Here is a 16,412-nt window from a genome sequence, read left to right on the forward strand (position 1 = left end):
AAACTAAAATATATATATTTTTTCACCCATGAATATCCTCTTGTAGCCAGTTTAGGTGACAAACATGTGAGTTAGCCTACTCACTTTTAAACCAACCCAGGTGATTCAAATTAGCCACTAATTAAGTGAAGCTCTTTAAAACAGCACCACGTGAGCCAATTAGCTGGTAGAACTCATTTTATACTACTGGAATTAACAGTTCTTCCATTTACAACATGACTAACGACTTGTCCAAGAGGAAGGGAAAGACTTCGGGCGATAAAAAAGTGAAGAGAAGAGTCAAAAGAAGAGAGACTTACGCCATGTACATCTATAAGGTTTTAAAACAGGTGAGAGACGGCTCGCGCTGTTGCCAAACGCTCCAACAATCTTTTGACCCCCCTCCTGTCTGCAGGTCCATCCGGATACGGGGATTTCCAGCCGAGCCATGAGTATTATGAACTCCTTCGTGAACGACCTGTTTGAGAGGATCGCCACGGAAGCGTCGCGTTTGGCTCAGTACAACAAGCGCTCCACTATCTCCAGCAGAGAGGTGCAGACCGCTGTGAGGCTGCTGCTGCCTGGGGAGCTGGCCAAGCACGCCGTGTCCGAGGGCACCAAGGCCGTCACTAAATACACCAGCTCCAAGTGAACCTTGGATTTAGTGGACTCTCTTAGTGGCCACCATCGTGGCCACTTAAATAAAGGCACAAATGTACTTTTTTTTTTTTTTTTAAGCCACGTTTTTATTTTTTCACCTTTATACCGCTAGAGGGAGCAATTGCACAGCGTTTAGTTCCTAATTCAAATGTGATTGTAGAACTACTGCTATAATTTATTGTTGCCCATGAGAATTGGTTTATACATTTTTGTACATAAGATTGTGTCAAAATGTTTACAGCAATAAAGGTCCTCTGGGGAAAGTGGTCTAATTTGTTGTTTTTGGGCTCTGTATAAACTTGAAATTGTGGGTTAAAGGAACGACGGTCGGAATTGGTTTGGATAATCTATGACAAATCATTGCTAACTGTATTGAATTAAAACAGTTGAGATTTATTTAAATTTAACCTTAAATCTTTTCCAAACTTTAGAGTCAATAATACTGGTTAACTAATAGGTACTATAATCTCTGATGTCATTTGAAATGGCTGCTTGGAACAGGGGAAAATTAAAACCTGCAGGCTGGTGGACTTAGAACTGGATATGAGCACCGTCATAAGCTTTCTGATTTAATTCATCTTCTAATAAAATTGCTCAATTCTGCCCCTCATAATTATCCTTTTTAAAATTGGCTGCAGCACCTGTACTGAACAGCTTGAATAAATGAGATGAGCAGCTGTCTGAGCTGGGAAAGCTTTCCACCAGATGCTGATTAGTAAATTCAAGCAATGAGTCAAAACATGCTTGCACAAGAACGGATTATTTTCTAAGGTGTTCCAGAAATAGTGGGTCTGCACTTGAAAGTCCTTTAGCTAAAGAAATTGGTTATTTTTTCATCTTTAGTTATGAATTGTAACATTTTAGTTTTAATAAGAGAACTGATCACATGTAATTTTGTTAGAATGAACCAGTATTTTATAAATGTGAATTTGAAAAAAACTACAATCTATGGAAAATGTGCAAAAATAAAATTGGAGCGTTATCACATTTATGGTTCTAACAAAATATCCCATTCTTACAAGATCATTTTCACCTTTGAACAATCCCACTAGAAAATATGGCGTACAAACTTCAAAATATATATATTGTAAAGATGTTATAAAGTTAACTTTATAAATACCGGTATTGTTCTTTCTACTCCTCCTTATTTTGATTCCCGAAAAGGACAAAAGGATTCAAATTATTTTAAAGCTAAAATCTTCACTTCTAAATGGCTAAAAAGAACAAACTTGTAGCAGCAGCCCCCCTTCTAATTGCTGTTGGAAACTAGAGTGTTGTTCTATTTTTGGCCAGCAGAGGACGCAAATTCCCAGTTCTTTCAAGACAACAGAGTTTCAAAACCATATTATAGCACGTTTTTCTAGTAAGTTAACTATAAATCCACTTCCTTCTTCTTTCTACTCCTTCTCTTTAATATTATTATCCCTGAGATGAAAATTTACATAAATTTTCGACAAAGGAAAGATTTTTTTAAAGTTAATTCAGATAATGAGGCTAAAATAGCCACCCATCCACTTTCTTCCACTAATCCGGTGTCGGGTCACGGAGGCAGCAGCCTAAGTCGAGAGAACCAGACTTCCCTTTCCCCAGCCGCTTGGGCCAGCTCTTCCAGAGGAATCTCAAGGCGTTCCCTGGCCAAGTGAGAGAAATTGTCCCTCCAGCAGGTCCTGGGTGTCGCTTTAGGCCTCCTCCCGGTTGGACTTGCCCGGAAAACCTCACTAGGGAGGCGTCAAGGATGTATCCTAATCAGATGCCCGAACCACCTCAACTGGCTCCTCTCGATGTGGAGGAGCAGCGGGTCTACTCTGGAATGTCTTGGAAGTTTTGTCGGAGGGAATTGAAGCTCCTTCTGACAGGAACTAGTTTGCCCACCCCTGCTCAGCGCCTTTCAATGGGAGCAACTCCAGAGTGGTAGAGTGACCAACCCCTCTCAAGGAAACTGGTTCCGGAGCCAGAGCCATGCGTTGAGGTGAGTCCGACTATATCTAGTCGGAACCTCTCAACCTCACACACCAACTCAGGCTCCTTCCCCACCAGAGAGGTGACATGTGCCAAGAGCCAGCTTCTGTAGCCGAGGATCAGGCCACCAATTTCCCCGTCCTCGACTACCACCCATCACACACTACACCCGACCCCTTTGGCCCCTCGCACGAGTGGTGAGCTCATGGGAAGGGGGACCAATGTTTCCTCTCCTCTTCAAAACAAACATGGTGTCAATAAACAAGCTCACTAACTAGTTAATTTTGAGATCACGATAGAAACAAAAAGGACAGCAGCACTATCGTAGATGGTGTGAAAGACCTCTAAAGCACAGGGGCGTGTCCAGGGAGTGGCCTGGGATAGCACATGCCATCCTTGGAATCTGATTGGCCACCCCAAGTGTCACCACACTAATTTACCTTTGAATAGGCTTTTCACTGTCCACAAAAGGCTTGGGGGTAAAACAAAAAAAGCATAACCATTGGTGCCACCCATGCACAAAGTTGTACCTCACCTGGGCCACCCCATTTTAAAAGATCTGGACACGCCACTGCTAAAGCAGAAACAGAGTCACCATGGTGAGCGTATCTCACTTATTTTGTCAACTCCACCTACTGGTTACTCGTATATTGCAGCGTTCGATCACGTCGCATTAATTTTGGGGGACACACACAAACAACGCTCCAAGTAACATGTGGCAGCCATTTTAAACAGGCGTTTGTGTCGTTAAGCAGCAAGTATATCACCGCCCTGAGGATTTATAATCACTATTTAGGTCAACTGGATGGCTTTCTATATTAAGGGTTAAGGTTAGCTCTCTGCTGGACCAAAATTACTACAGGCAGCATTCATAAAGCTAAACAAAACAAAAGTCAACATCACTTCCTGTAGATTCCTTCAAAATAAATCATACCACTTAAAATTATTGCAGATTTTAAAATAATGTTGAAGCATAGTTGGTCTAAATAATGGAGAGCCAGAACGTCTTCACTTCTAAAAAACTATTTAAATTCTAAAACTCAACAAACCTACTTTAATTATCTGTATGCAAAATTCTATCAAGGAGCTACAGTTGGAGCTATTAGCAGCTAGCTACAAAACAGAGAACACATTTTAAAGCTTTCAAACAATTTTTGTTAAACTCCAGAAGTAATTGATTCTAAAAACTTGATATTTTAGAACAAAAGTTAAAATTTTATGTTGAAAAAAAAAGTTGGTTTTTGCCTATTGTTTTTGGTAGCCTGGAGCAAAAATGAGATAAATCTGAATTAATTTAAGCTTTTTACACCGTAAAAGATCTGAAATACAAACAAGACTAATTTGAATGAAGTTCACTTACTTTACACTTTTACGTGTGATTTCTCGTAAGATGCTCTGCTACATATGACAATGTTCTGATTTCTAAATTAATCCCTGATTAGGTTCACATAGACATTGGTGACGGTTATTATTCAGTTAACCCCTAAAATGACATATTTAAAAACTGGCACGGAGAATAATGCAACACTCAGATCCTTGTTGTGCATTTCAATCAGCTTTTTAAGAGATGACGGTGAATAGCACTTGATTACGAGATAATGACACCAGCGTTTGCATCAGTTCAATCTGCATAAAACGGAGGAACTGATAAAGGTCTCTCTAATTAGGATGCTGTTTACATCAGGCTTTACGTACACCTATTAGAAGGCGCTTATCAACATCCCACAAAGCCAGGCTCTCTGTGATAATGCACATGGGTGTGACTCCCGACACTGACTGTTATTGTTGAGAAACCCATTTCAGATGTTCCTCAGTATTACTTGTAATGATATGAGCTGTTATCACGAGGGTGATGCAGTCTTTGATGGCAGTGACTTTGCTCATGATTATCGTGGCCATTTAGGTTTTGTATCTTGCACCGCAACACCCCTCCTCTCCTGCCCGGCCTAGCAGCAGTCACATCGCTGTGTGCTTTAGGCAGACTACTATGAACACATTATGGATGGATGCATTAGTGAGTGATGCAGAGCTTGGGATGGCTTGCCTTGTTTTCATGTGAGAGTGCATCATTAGAAAATGTTCCACTTGGCAGGGAAGCGCGTATTAACTGCAGCCGCAATGAAATGAGGTTGTGATAGATGGTTAAAGTTATAAAGGACTATTAAGTTGAAATATGAACCTTTCAATTGTCATGATGAAACAGAGGGTTATTTGCGTGGTGATCAGTGCATTGAGAGACAATTGGAATCCGCAAAGACCGATACTATACATTATAAACAGTGGGGTCGGAGCTGGAAGAATACAGAAAAAGTAATCATGCCGTTGCTGAATAGTTCGGAGCAACTGTTCAGTTCTTAGTTCCGTGAAATTCATTTGGGTTCGTCACCAAGAACTCGAGCTTTGTGATGAGATCTCAGGAAGTTCCGCCAAAGTCCTGATTTGGTTCAAATTGACATTAAAGAGCATTAACGCTGAAGTAGTTTAAAAGAAAAAAATAAAAGCTTAGATTTGACAACCTCCTTGTACTACGAGATAATCTTTCAAAATTAGAATTTCCCCTATTTGGTGCCAAAGATGCCTCCTGGATGCCTCCCTGGTGAGGGTGTCTGGCTGGGTGGGTGGACACCCAAGGGAAGACCCAGGACACACTGGAGGGACCATGTCTCTCAGCTGGCCAGGGAACACCTTGCGATTCCCCCCGGAGAAGCTGGCTCAAGTAGCTAGGGAGAGGGAAGTCTGGGCGTCTCGGTTTAGGCTGCTGCCCCCACGACTTGACTTCGGATAAGCGGCTGAAAATGGATGGATGGTGCCAAGTGATTAGCGTAGCATTCAACTACGCTAAATCATATTATTTTTGTAGCATTAGCAACAATCGCGAGTACCAGTTTCCCGCCTGATTTAGGCGTTTCTCTGCTTGAACTCTGCAGATTTGATTAAAACGTGTGATTAGCAGCTCCTGGAGATCCCAAAGGCTGAAATCATTCAGCAGTTAGAATCAGGTGCATCTGAGCAGGAACATGCTGAAAACATGCAGTGGCCCTACATTATCGATACAGCACTATTTGTGGGCGTGTGCGCGGTACGACGTGTGGCTTTAATCGAAGCCTTCTCATTGTCTTTTACCATGTTGCCACAGTGACCTACACTTGTTCCACCAGGATAGAAACTTTAGATCCTCTCTTTCGTCGTCACCATGTGACCTGAAACATGTAAATCGTGTATAATCACTCTGTTTCCGAGTTGCTGAGATATTAGTCCTCGTTTCACACAACTCCTGATTGGAAACGCTTTTATAAATCATGAAACATAAGAGGCACCTGATGGTTAATTGAGTGCTCTGCTGCTATAATGCTCTCTCTAAACTTCTGACTCCTTCTTAAACTAAGAGTAAGATCCAATTGCAGACCCATTAGCATTTAATATTACTGTAATTACTGTGTACATTTCATTATGTTCTCGGTGTATTAAATGGCTGCTCAGTGTGTTGGGAGGGCCGTGGTGTAATCTCTTCCTGTATTAATGTGAGCCACAGTACTCAAAATAGCATTAAGGGCCTCATAATCAGAGGGAACTAATTGCCTGTGATTGCATAAATGAAGTGCCTCACTCTCATCAGGGCTGTTGCTGATGTCCAGCCCGCAGACGGGATGGCGGTTGACCACAATGCAACAAAACTCAGAGAGGCAGCTACTGGTGGAAGAAACCAAAGATCTAATATGTCCACGGGGGGTTGTGAGGGCAGGGGGTGCTGCTGATGCTACTGCTGATGCTGTTTTCTTTCCATCAGAGTTGCAGAGACAAGAAAAAAAGAAAAAGAAAAGAAACATGAATGCCCACCATTTGAGAAATGAATTTATCGTGGTGGCTGTCTTTTTCCCCATTAGTAAGTGTTTAGTTCAGCGTTTTAAATAATTGCGTTACCAGGAATGATATTTAAAATACATTTGGGAGTCAATGAGGCAGGAAAGTGCCTACATGTTTTGCTGATGACACCCGGGCCATTTGGAAGACATCAAAGTAGAGAGGAGGTAGCCCAGATGCATATTATAAACTCATTATGTATATCATTTAAAAAGGATGTACTTCAGCCGCAAAAACAATATTCCTACTCTCTCTCTTTCTCTCTGGTAATGTGTGTTTTCAAAGTTGAAACTCTTACTCGCGTTCTGTTTAATGTGGCATCTATTACCGAACTGTAACATAAAACAAATGACCCTGATTTCCATATTGGAACAATCGTTAAGGTGTGGATGACGCGCGGCTATGCCTTTGTGTTTTTAAATGCTGAATAAGGCATAAAAAAACTTCTCCACCTGTGGTGCAAACCTTGTTTCTGCAGATCTTCACAGACTCCCTTCACAGAGGGGGACAAACACTCGTAGAAATGTGTATGTTTTTATGCACAGTGCATCAAATCCAACATATGGTCACATGAAAACCCTTAGATTAGCTTTTAGAAACCCTACTAGAAACCCATCGTTGGTGCATCGGGTTTGATTCGTACCTCTGGAAAAACGGCCATTCATCAGTCAAAAGAGATGTTTATCAGATGCCTAGTGAGTCGGCTTAAGAGGCTTAATTATGTACCGTCCCTCTGTCATCAGAGCGCCACACGTGGGGCAGAGCGACACAGCGGTTGCCAGTCATTCAGCCTAATGTTCTAAAGCAGGGAGCCGGGTGGATCCATAAAATCCATTAGAGCTCCTAGAGAAAAAGAAATACAGTGTAGAGAGAGAGATTTGCAAGGGCCTACAAGCAGGGCATTCCTGTTTGTTGTTTCAAAAACATTAATTAAATGTTCAGGTTGTGCATCTTTTCCTTTATTACTGCAGTCAGTCTTGTCACGATATGGTGTTGCAGTACCCAGGATGACACGAGGCAGGGATGAAGGTTAAGTAAAATCCTTTATTTAAAAGGAGAGCCAAAAACAAAGTAAATCCAAGGCTGTGAGCCAAAATCCAAAAACCAGATAAAGATCTGGAAATCCTAAAACTCTGGTTTATACACAGAGAAACAAGACGGACAGAACTACAAACAATGGACCGACAAGAACAATGAGACAAGGAGAGGCTTTATACACTGGGGTTGGAGTGATAGGGGGGCAGCAGTAGCTCAACAGGTTGAGCGGGTTGTCCAGTAATCAGTTGCAGGTTCGATCCCGGCTCCGGACAGAGAATTCTGCTGTTGTGTCCTTGGGCAAGACACTCAACCCACCTTGCCTGCTGGTGGTGGTCGGAGGAACGGTGGCGCCTGTGCTTGGCAGCCTCGCCTCTGTCAGTGCGCCCCAGGGCAGCTGTGGCTACATCGCAGCTTATCACCATCAGTGTGTGAATGTGTGTGTGAATGGATGAATGATACACTGTAGTGTAAAGTGCTTTGGAGTCCTTACTCTGAGAGGTGCTATACAAGTGCGGGTCATTTATCATTTATCATAGGAGATGAGGAGCAGGTGTGTGGAGTGAGGGCTGGAGGGAAGGCAGGTGACAATAATTACCTAAATGGGGAAACAGAACCAAGGGAGGACAGATAAACCTAAAACTACAAATCCAAACTAAAAGGCTGCGGGAAGGACTAACACACACACACACACACACACACACACAGAGACATAAGTAACTCACACACACATAAACTGGGCTGGGGAACAAGAGGCTGGAGCTGCAACTGGAGGGACAGAGGATAACGAACACCGGACCTGAGGGAATGATAAAAGGTCCTACAAACAGAAGACACAATATTGAGACGCAGACAAAGGACACATGAGGGCGCTATGAGACACAGAAGGGAAACTAGAGAGGATGGAGACAAATCAGGAGACACATAAAGGAGGGAGCAGACGCAACAATGAATAATGACTATAGTTGTTTATTTAATCCTCATTCTGGTTGGCAAACATCATCTTTCTGTGTAATTTAAAACATATTTCCATCCATCCATTTTCATCCACTTATCTGGAGTCGGGTCGCGGGGGCAGCAGTCTGAGAGAGACCCAGATTTCCCTCTCCCCAGACACTTAGGCCAGCTCTTCCGGGGATTCCTAAGGCGTTCCCTGGCCAGCCGAGAGACCCTCCAGCGTGTCCTGGGTCTTCTTTAGGAAAACCTCACCAGGGAGGCGTCCAAGAGGCAACCAGATGCCCGAGCCACCTTAACTGACTCCTCTCAATGAGGAAGAATGGCCGATCTGCTCTGAGCCCCTCCCGGATGACCAAGCTAAGGGAGAGCCCAGACATCCTGTGGAGAAAACTTATTTCTGCCGCTTTAATCCACAATCTCATTCTTTCCATCACTACCCAAAGCTCGTGACCATAAGTGAGGGTAGGAACGTAGATCAAATGGTAAATCGAGAGCTTCGCCTTCCAACTCAGCTCTCTCTTCACTTATTTCCTTATTCATCCCAAAAGAAGCAGCTTTATTTGTATGGCACATTTCAAACACAAAGGCAATTGAAAGTGCTTTACAGAAGCAAGAACAGCAAATACAGTAAATCAAACAAAGAAATGTAGATATTAATTTAACAAACAGACAAAAGGCATAGTCAAAAGAGTAATCAATCAATCAATCAATCAATCAATCAATCAATCAATCAAAGCTTTATTTATAAAGCGCCTTCCGCAAGCCTGTCAGGAAGCCCAAAGCGCTGAACATGGTTCAGTTGAAGGTAAATATATTGAATAAATCAAAAATAAAAGCAATTCAAATTACAAAATAGGTGAAACATTCTGTTTAGCAGTTACAGTGCAGAAAGTGCAGCAGCATACAAACAATTAGACTCAATCTGCAGCCTAACTAAAAGCTGTCAGATAGAAGCAAACGTTAGAGGTCAGAGAGAGGCATAAAAATAGCCTCGACTTGTCACACCACAGGGAGGGGGTCTCATGCCGAATATCAAAACAACTCTGTAAACCAACCCTGCAGGCTAAAAGTGGACAACGGCCAGACAGGATTCAACAACTCAAGTGAGACAGGTCTTCTTAGACCGTCTCCCTTGTTCATCCACATCTTTTAAAACAATCTTTACCTCCTGGAGACAAATCCTAGCTACAATGTCCCGAAGCAGCTTTGCCTTCACCTCCACGGCCTTGCGTTCCCTTGAGCTTGACAGGGACATGCTGGAAAGAGACAAGTACAGGAGGCAGCTCGCCTCCCATCACTTTAGCAGCTATATGCTAAAGAAAGAGACCAAGGTGGACCAGTCCAGATCCTGCAAAAATCGCCCACCGGCTACCTGTCAAGACGTGGTTGTCCAAAATGCTTTGTATACAGGAGACCTGGAGGCACTGAAGCAACTGTTTCCAAGAGGATCCACAGCAAACATCGTTATAGAGCCGCGGGGAGAAGAGATGCGCTGGGTCGCACGGGGAGAAGGTAAGATTTCAAAAAAATAAAAATGTAATTAAGTTGTTTATTTAATCCATTATTCAATCTTTTAAAATGACTTTAACGTGTAAATAGAAGTATCTCAACATGTTTTTGAAGAGACAGCACTGTCATATTTATAGATATGACAAGGGTCCATCGTTATGTCTGTGAAGGTTCTCAGTCATCCAGGTCATTGTAGTCTAATGAGCTTTGAAAGAAAAAGCGTCTGGACTTCTTTGAGTTGCTGGAAGACGTTTCACCTCTCATCCGAGAGGCTTCTTCAGTTCTAAGGACAAATGGTGGAGAGTCCCAGACAGTGTTGCCAGTTCCAAAATCCCACAATGTCGTACAGAGAGGCTTAAATTATCGTTTTTCAGTACAAATTATCGTACATTATAAATTTGATAATAATGTTCTATAAACGACTTCTCACTCCAATATAATATAACAAAGAAGGTGTTTTATATTGCCCTGTTTAAATAAACATCTTTAAAACCAGTAATATAATGCTTATAAACGTGCAGAGTGTGTCGGCACCACTCCGACCTCCACGCATTGACACAGTGTGCACATTTGCGCAGTCCTATTCATTTCATTTCTACATAGGTTAAAAGCACGCGACAAAACATCACAGCAGTGGAAAAACGGACCCAATAAATGACACAGCAGCCTACTCACCTAGTTGCTGATCTCTATCTCATCTGATTCACTGTCTGTCACAGCAGAATGCCTTTAATCACCTGTACTAAGTGGTCTGTGCTTCTCATTGCAATGTTGTGCTGGGCTAAAAAGCCACATAGCTTGATTTCAGCGTTTTTCACATCATTTTCAAACTTCTCTTTTTCATTAGTTTGTAGGAGACATTTATAAACCTGTAATCACTGAGGTGAAATCTGACTTCAGAACAGTTTAAAATTATGTAATTGACTTGGGAAAGCCACAGCAAAAGATAGTGTTACTAGATGCAATGTGAAATTATCGAACATTTGAGGATTTTTGAAACTATTGATCGTACATCGTACAGAGCCCAAAATTATGGTACAAATACGATAATTATCGTACATCTGGCAACACTGGTCCCAGATTCAAACCCAGTGGGAGTTTCCCCCCGAAGAGGGAACAAAAGACCCCCTGATGATCTTCTACATAAACACATGAGCCAAGGTGTGAGGGTGGGTGTGGGTCCTATTCAGCCAGAGTTTCGGGTGAGCTCATTGTGAAGCCTGGCCCCACCCTATCATGTGGGTCAGATGGCCCAGGATATGCGTGGGCGTTGAGACATCTGGGAAGGAATCTCAAAACTGGATTTTAGATGGCAGACAGTTAGTGTCGTAAACCACCGCCTCTGTTCAAAGATGGTTGCTCACAGTGGACATAAATGGCTTCCTTTACTCCTCTTTCAAACCATCTGTCCTCTCTGTCCAAAATGTGAACGTTGGCATCCTCGAAAGATTGACCTTTGTCCTTTAGATGCAAATGGACTGCTGAGTCCTGTCCCGTGGAGGTGGCTCTTCTATGTTGTGCCATGCGCTTGTGAAGTGGCTGTTTAGTTTCTCCGATGTAGAGGTCTGGGCATTCCTCGCTGCACTGTACAGCATACACAACATTGTTCAGTTTGTGTTTAGGGGTTTTGTCTTTCGGGTGAACCAGTTTCTGTCTGAGTGTGTTGCTGGGCCTGAAGTACACTGGTATGTTGTGTTTGGAGAAAACCCTCCTGAGTTTCTCTGATACACTGGCTACATAGCCATTTGACCTTAGAACTGAAGAAGCCTCTCGGATGAGAGGTGAAACATCTTCAAGCAACTCAAAGAAGTCCAGACGCTTTTCTTTCAAAGCTCATTAGTCCATTGTTATCTTTTCTTTATGAGAAACATCACCGTTATAGACTCAGTCCGTTAGACTAATGCCTGCATTTTTACTCACGCAATGATCACAAAACGACCCATCACCATCAGTCATTTTGGGAGATTTTGTTTCCTAAAATGTAAAAGTTAATTTTTCCACAAACTTTAGTAGAGTGGATAAAAAACTAAGGCAGGAGTCAATTGATGCCTTGGCTCCCATGAACTACTCTGGCATGGTTTACCAGGGCAATATCACATGACACCTCCCTGAAATAGCCCCGTGTGCACAAACAACCCACACAAGCGATCCTTTCATCACAAACCACACAACTGCAAGCTTTAACTAAGAAAAACCAGCTAAGTGGGAATAAATGGCCTATTTGGCGCCCAAGATAAAGTGGAAGAAGCCAAAGAAATACCGTGAGGATGTGATCGCCACAGCCAAGGCCACGGGAGGCATCCTGCAGTTTTGGAATTCTCTTCTTGTAGGAGATGAGCTGACTGTTCTCAGCATTGTGGACGACGACGAATACAGCAGCCTCATTGATGCCATTTATGACACCAGCAATTTAGAAGAGTGGAAGAACTTCCGCTTTAACTACAGAGGCCTCAGTGGGTTTAAAAGTCATTTTTGTGTCTATGTTGCTGATGAACTAAACCAGAACTCTTGTGACATGCCTGCTTCTAAACTTTGTTGCTTTTGCTCCTGCTGGCAGGACTGTGGTCTCTGACTTACGAGCAGGAGCTGACGACGCCGCTTCACATAACTGCCGGGCGAGGATTCGCAGACTGCCTGCAACTTTTACTTCAGCGCGGGGCAAACGTTGACCTGGCACCAGGGGGCACCACTGCGCTGCACGAGTCCTGTGAAAACGGCCAGCCGGAGTGCACCAAGTTGCTGCTGACCTATGGTGCAAACGCAAATGCCACCTCAGAAGAAGGCCTCATGCCTTTGCATGTTTGCTCAAGCCACGAATCCCTCGAGTAAGTGTGATGGAATAAAAATGCTTGTGTTTTGAAATCCTTTTCTTGAGCTGGTAAGTGCTAAAATGACCCTTTACAGGGTTAATGAAATTTACTCAGACCCCTCCCACCCTCTATGGCCAGAATATCACACTTGCAACGTCAGACTAGCGAGCTGCTACATGTTAAATAGAGTGGACATACCCGGCACTGCAGTCTGCTTCCAGCACCTTTCCTGCATATTTTAGAAGAAGAAGAAGAAAATATCATTTCTATAGCGCCTCTCAAGATAAAAATCACGAGGCGTTTCACAAAAACAAAACAAAAAATGTTAAAATATAAAAAAGCATTTAGAAAATGTTTAAAAATATATTTAAAATGAGCAAAAATAGACAATTGGGATTTAAAATAAAAAAAGTTAAGAAAGAGAGAGAGTGAATAGGAAAGAGGGAAATCAGTGGATCCTGAGGAAGGTGGAATAGGTGGGGAGAGCAGAATAAAGAGAGAGTGGTGAAGAAGGTCATACAAAAGCCAACTTGAACAAGTGAGTCTTCAGCTGCTTTTTGAAGGAGACCACTGATCTCAGGCTCAGGGGGAGAGAGGTCCAGAGTCTGGGGGCCACAGCAGCAAATGATCTGTCACCTTTGGTCTTTAGCCTGGTGCTGCACAACCAGTAGGCTTTGATCACTGGACCTCAGGGACCTGCTGGGGGTGTAGGGACTAAGAAGATCACCAATGTAAGAGGGTGCTTGTCCATGTAAGGCCCTATAGACCAGAACCAGGATCTTGAAATGAACCCTGAAGTTGACTGGCAGCCAGTGAAGCTGGAGGAGAAGCGGGGTGATGTGGGTGTGTTTGGAGGACTTGGTCAGAAGCTGAGCACAGGCATTCTGAACCACCTGTAGACGGTTCAGGGAGGTTCTGCTCAGACACGTGAAAAGAGAGTTACAGTAGATTTTAGATCGTGAACACGGCTGATTTGTTTAATTCGGTGATGAACTGCTCCTGTAGACACAAATAAAGGTTGAGGAGACATTTCAGCATTTAAATAAAGTTGTTAAAACGACAAAAGGACAGCGAGGAGATAATTTTTGCTTTTGGTTCTACTAAATGGACACTAGGGAGTGCTAAAAGCGAGTAAAAACTGCCAAGTGTGCCTTTAAAATCTCTTGTGCATGCATTTTTTGTTTTCTTGGATCACAATAGTCTACCTGATGTTCAGCCGTAATAATTATGATCTTTTTATCATACCATCCATGAAATACCAGCGAAGACACAATGTAATCTTAATAGTCCAGGTGATCAAACAGGTGCTGGAAAATATCATCCTTACACAATAAATATGATCCGGCAGAGAAAGATTTTCAAATAATCACATTTAAAAGATAATGGCTTATGTTGATTAAGGACCACTTTAGCTCCTCTCGAGGCCTATTTGTATGAGTAAGGTATAAAGTTTAGGATGCACTGATCAATTTCTCCTTTTCTGCAGATGTGCCAAGCATCTCCTTCAGTATGGAGCTGCAATCAACGGTTGCAGCCTGGATGAAGACGACTCTCCGTTACACGTAGCAGCCAGAAATGGCCTGCAAGACCACGTTGAGCTATACCTGCGCCACGGGGCCGCTGTGAACAAACAGAACTACGAGGGTCTCACACCCCTGAATGCAGCGTGCGCCCAGCCGCAGGAGTTGCAGGACCTCGACTGTTACTTCAAGCTGTGCCAGACACTGCTGGGGGCAGGAGCTGATGTCCACACCGTGGATCAGGACAAACGCAGTCCTTTGCACATGGCCTGCAAGAATGCAAATCCAGATGTTGTAGATCTGCTGCTGGCCAACGGAGCCTGGCCTAACAACATGGACTATGGCGGCGAAGCCCCCATGCACAACATCTTAAAGGTAGTGTGCTACAAGGCTGCACATCACCCAGAAAGGATCGTCCGTGCTCTGCTCAATCATGGCTCAATCAGAGTGTGGCCCGGTGCACTCCCCACGGTAGGAAACTTATTTGTAGGAAACCATTAAAACAAAACATGCAGATGCAGGAGAGAATGCTACCCAGAAAGTTCTGCATTAATAATGTAAACCAATTATTCATCAAGGTGGCTCTTTTCTTTTGCATCATTAGCAAATGTCGCACATGCAACAGATTAGGAGTCTTGAATCACTGCAGCGTTCTGCAGGTTTCACAAGTTCAAATCATCCCCTTTTCATGGCACAACACAAAGTGTGGCACTCTGCAGGAAACAGACTACAACTATCAGTGAACCCACGTGCACTAGACAAAATGCCTAGTTCCTAATTAGGCAAGTGTTAATAAGAGATTAATTAGCACTAATTGCATAATTTCCAGTTAAACCCCTGGAGGGAAGACCAATCTGTTCATTTCACAAGTGTTTAATTACTTTATTTCTTCTGTTGTGTGGAGTCACAAGCTTGCACATGAACTTAAGTTTTTATAGGAGTCTGCCAGCTCTGCTGTGAGTTGTTACATTCCAGGTTTTGAAGCACTGCTCAGAGTCTCCAGCCACCATCGAGGTCCTCCTGAACGCCTACAGTCACCTCAAAGTCACAGACACCTGGGTGGAGTCTGTGCCTGCAGAGGCATTAAAGGCAAGACGTTTGAGTCATTACAACAAACAAGATTACACAAAAGTGGATTTTTTTTCACATTATCTCTCCTAATGGGGGCTGTGTGTTATTCTTAGTAATTATACGTTTTAAAATGAAATGCTTTGAACATATGATGTGGTTTTAAAACAGTTTTAGTCCATTTTCTCCATTTATTAGGTGATAATTTTCATTTTATTTCACCTATTAAGAGAGAAAATTAAAGGATCTTGAGGAGGTTTCCCCAGCAGACTGATGTGATATTTAATATTTTAAAATTATTTTTAACGTTTGATGTTATTCTGTGTTAATCCAACCAGAACAACAGAGAGTTCTTCGAGTCCATCTTCTCCTTGGCGATGACTCCTCGTTCGCTGCAGCACTTGGCCCGTTGCAGACTCAGGATCCTCCTGGAGGGTCGAGTACGCAAGGTGGTCCCAAAACTGAGTCTGCCCACCTTTATAAAAGACTACCTGCTCCTGGAGTGCAGAGGATATGTACACTAAGAGCTGTTTGAGTTCGATCTGAGGGAAACTTACTCAGAATATAAGGAACTATTGCTTTTTCAAAGGCAAAAAGGCACATGCCGCTTGTTTTTCTGCCTCTTTTAATCCAAATCAACGTTTCAGTTTGTGAGTTTTGCACCACCAGGGGGAGCCGTAGCATGGGAATGAGAGCTAAACGGGGATAATGCCAATTTCTGGTTAATAATTTGTTTTATCTTTGTTCATTTTTCTGACTAGATGTCAATGAAATGACGTGCTTGTAATTTTATGCACGAGTTTTCGTCAGTTTGTCAGAGTTACGCAATTTACATTGGTAAAATATATTTTCTCAGAAAATATTTATACAATTTTTTGTGTATTTAAAATGAACATCACAAATAATAATTTCACTATTTAAAATTATTGTTTTAACTGATTTTATATTTATTTAAGATTTATTTTATTTTTATTTATGAATAAATTGCAGGGAGAAGGTGGTTTTTGAGTTTTGCCAAATAAAGTAACATTTGAATTTATTAAATGATGAACAA

At 42.5% G+C, this 16,412-nt stretch overlaps 2 protein-coding genes across 3 annotated transcripts; both read left to right on the forward strand.

Annotated features, from left to right (window-relative positions):
* The first annotated feature begins 156 nt into the window (after positions 1–156).
* Positions 157–906, forward strand: h2bk1 (H2B.K variant histone 1). Its single transcript, XM_015956711.3, has 2 exons — positions 157–329; positions 395–906. The coding sequence occupies exons 1-2, from the start codon at positions 216–218 to the stop codon at positions 629–631; spliced, it is 351 nt and encodes a 116-aa protein (XP_015812197.1). The 5' UTR covers positions 157–215; the 3' UTR covers positions 632–906.
* An 8,604-nt stretch (positions 907–9,510) lies between these two features.
* Positions 9,511–16,412, forward strand: asb10 (ankyrin repeat and SOCS box containing 10). 2 transcript variants are annotated; one of them, XM_015956712.3, is made up of 5 exons: positions 9,511–9,963; positions 12,518–12,785; positions 14,257–14,761; positions 15,266–15,379; positions 15,697–16,412. In XM_015956712.3, exons 1-5 carry the CDS (start codon positions 9,642–9,644, stop codon positions 15,880–15,882), a joined length of 1,395 nt encoding a protein of 464 aa, XP_015812198.3. In that variant the 5' UTR covers positions 9,511–9,641; the 3' UTR covers positions 15,883–16,412. The 2 variants fall into 2 exon arrangements, with proteins under 2 accessions (XP_015812198.3, XP_015812200.3); XM_015956714.3 differs by lacking the exon at positions 9,511–9,963 and adding an exon at positions 12,071–12,413.

This window comes from Nothobranchius furzeri, chromosome 11 (genome assembly GCF_043380555.1).
Source record: "Nothobranchius furzeri strain GRZ-AD chromosome 11, NfurGRZ-RIMD1, whole genome shotgun sequence".
NCBI classification, from domain to species: domain Eukaryota; kingdom Metazoa; phylum Chordata; class Actinopteri; order Cyprinodontiformes; family Nothobranchiidae; genus Nothobranchius; species Nothobranchius furzeri.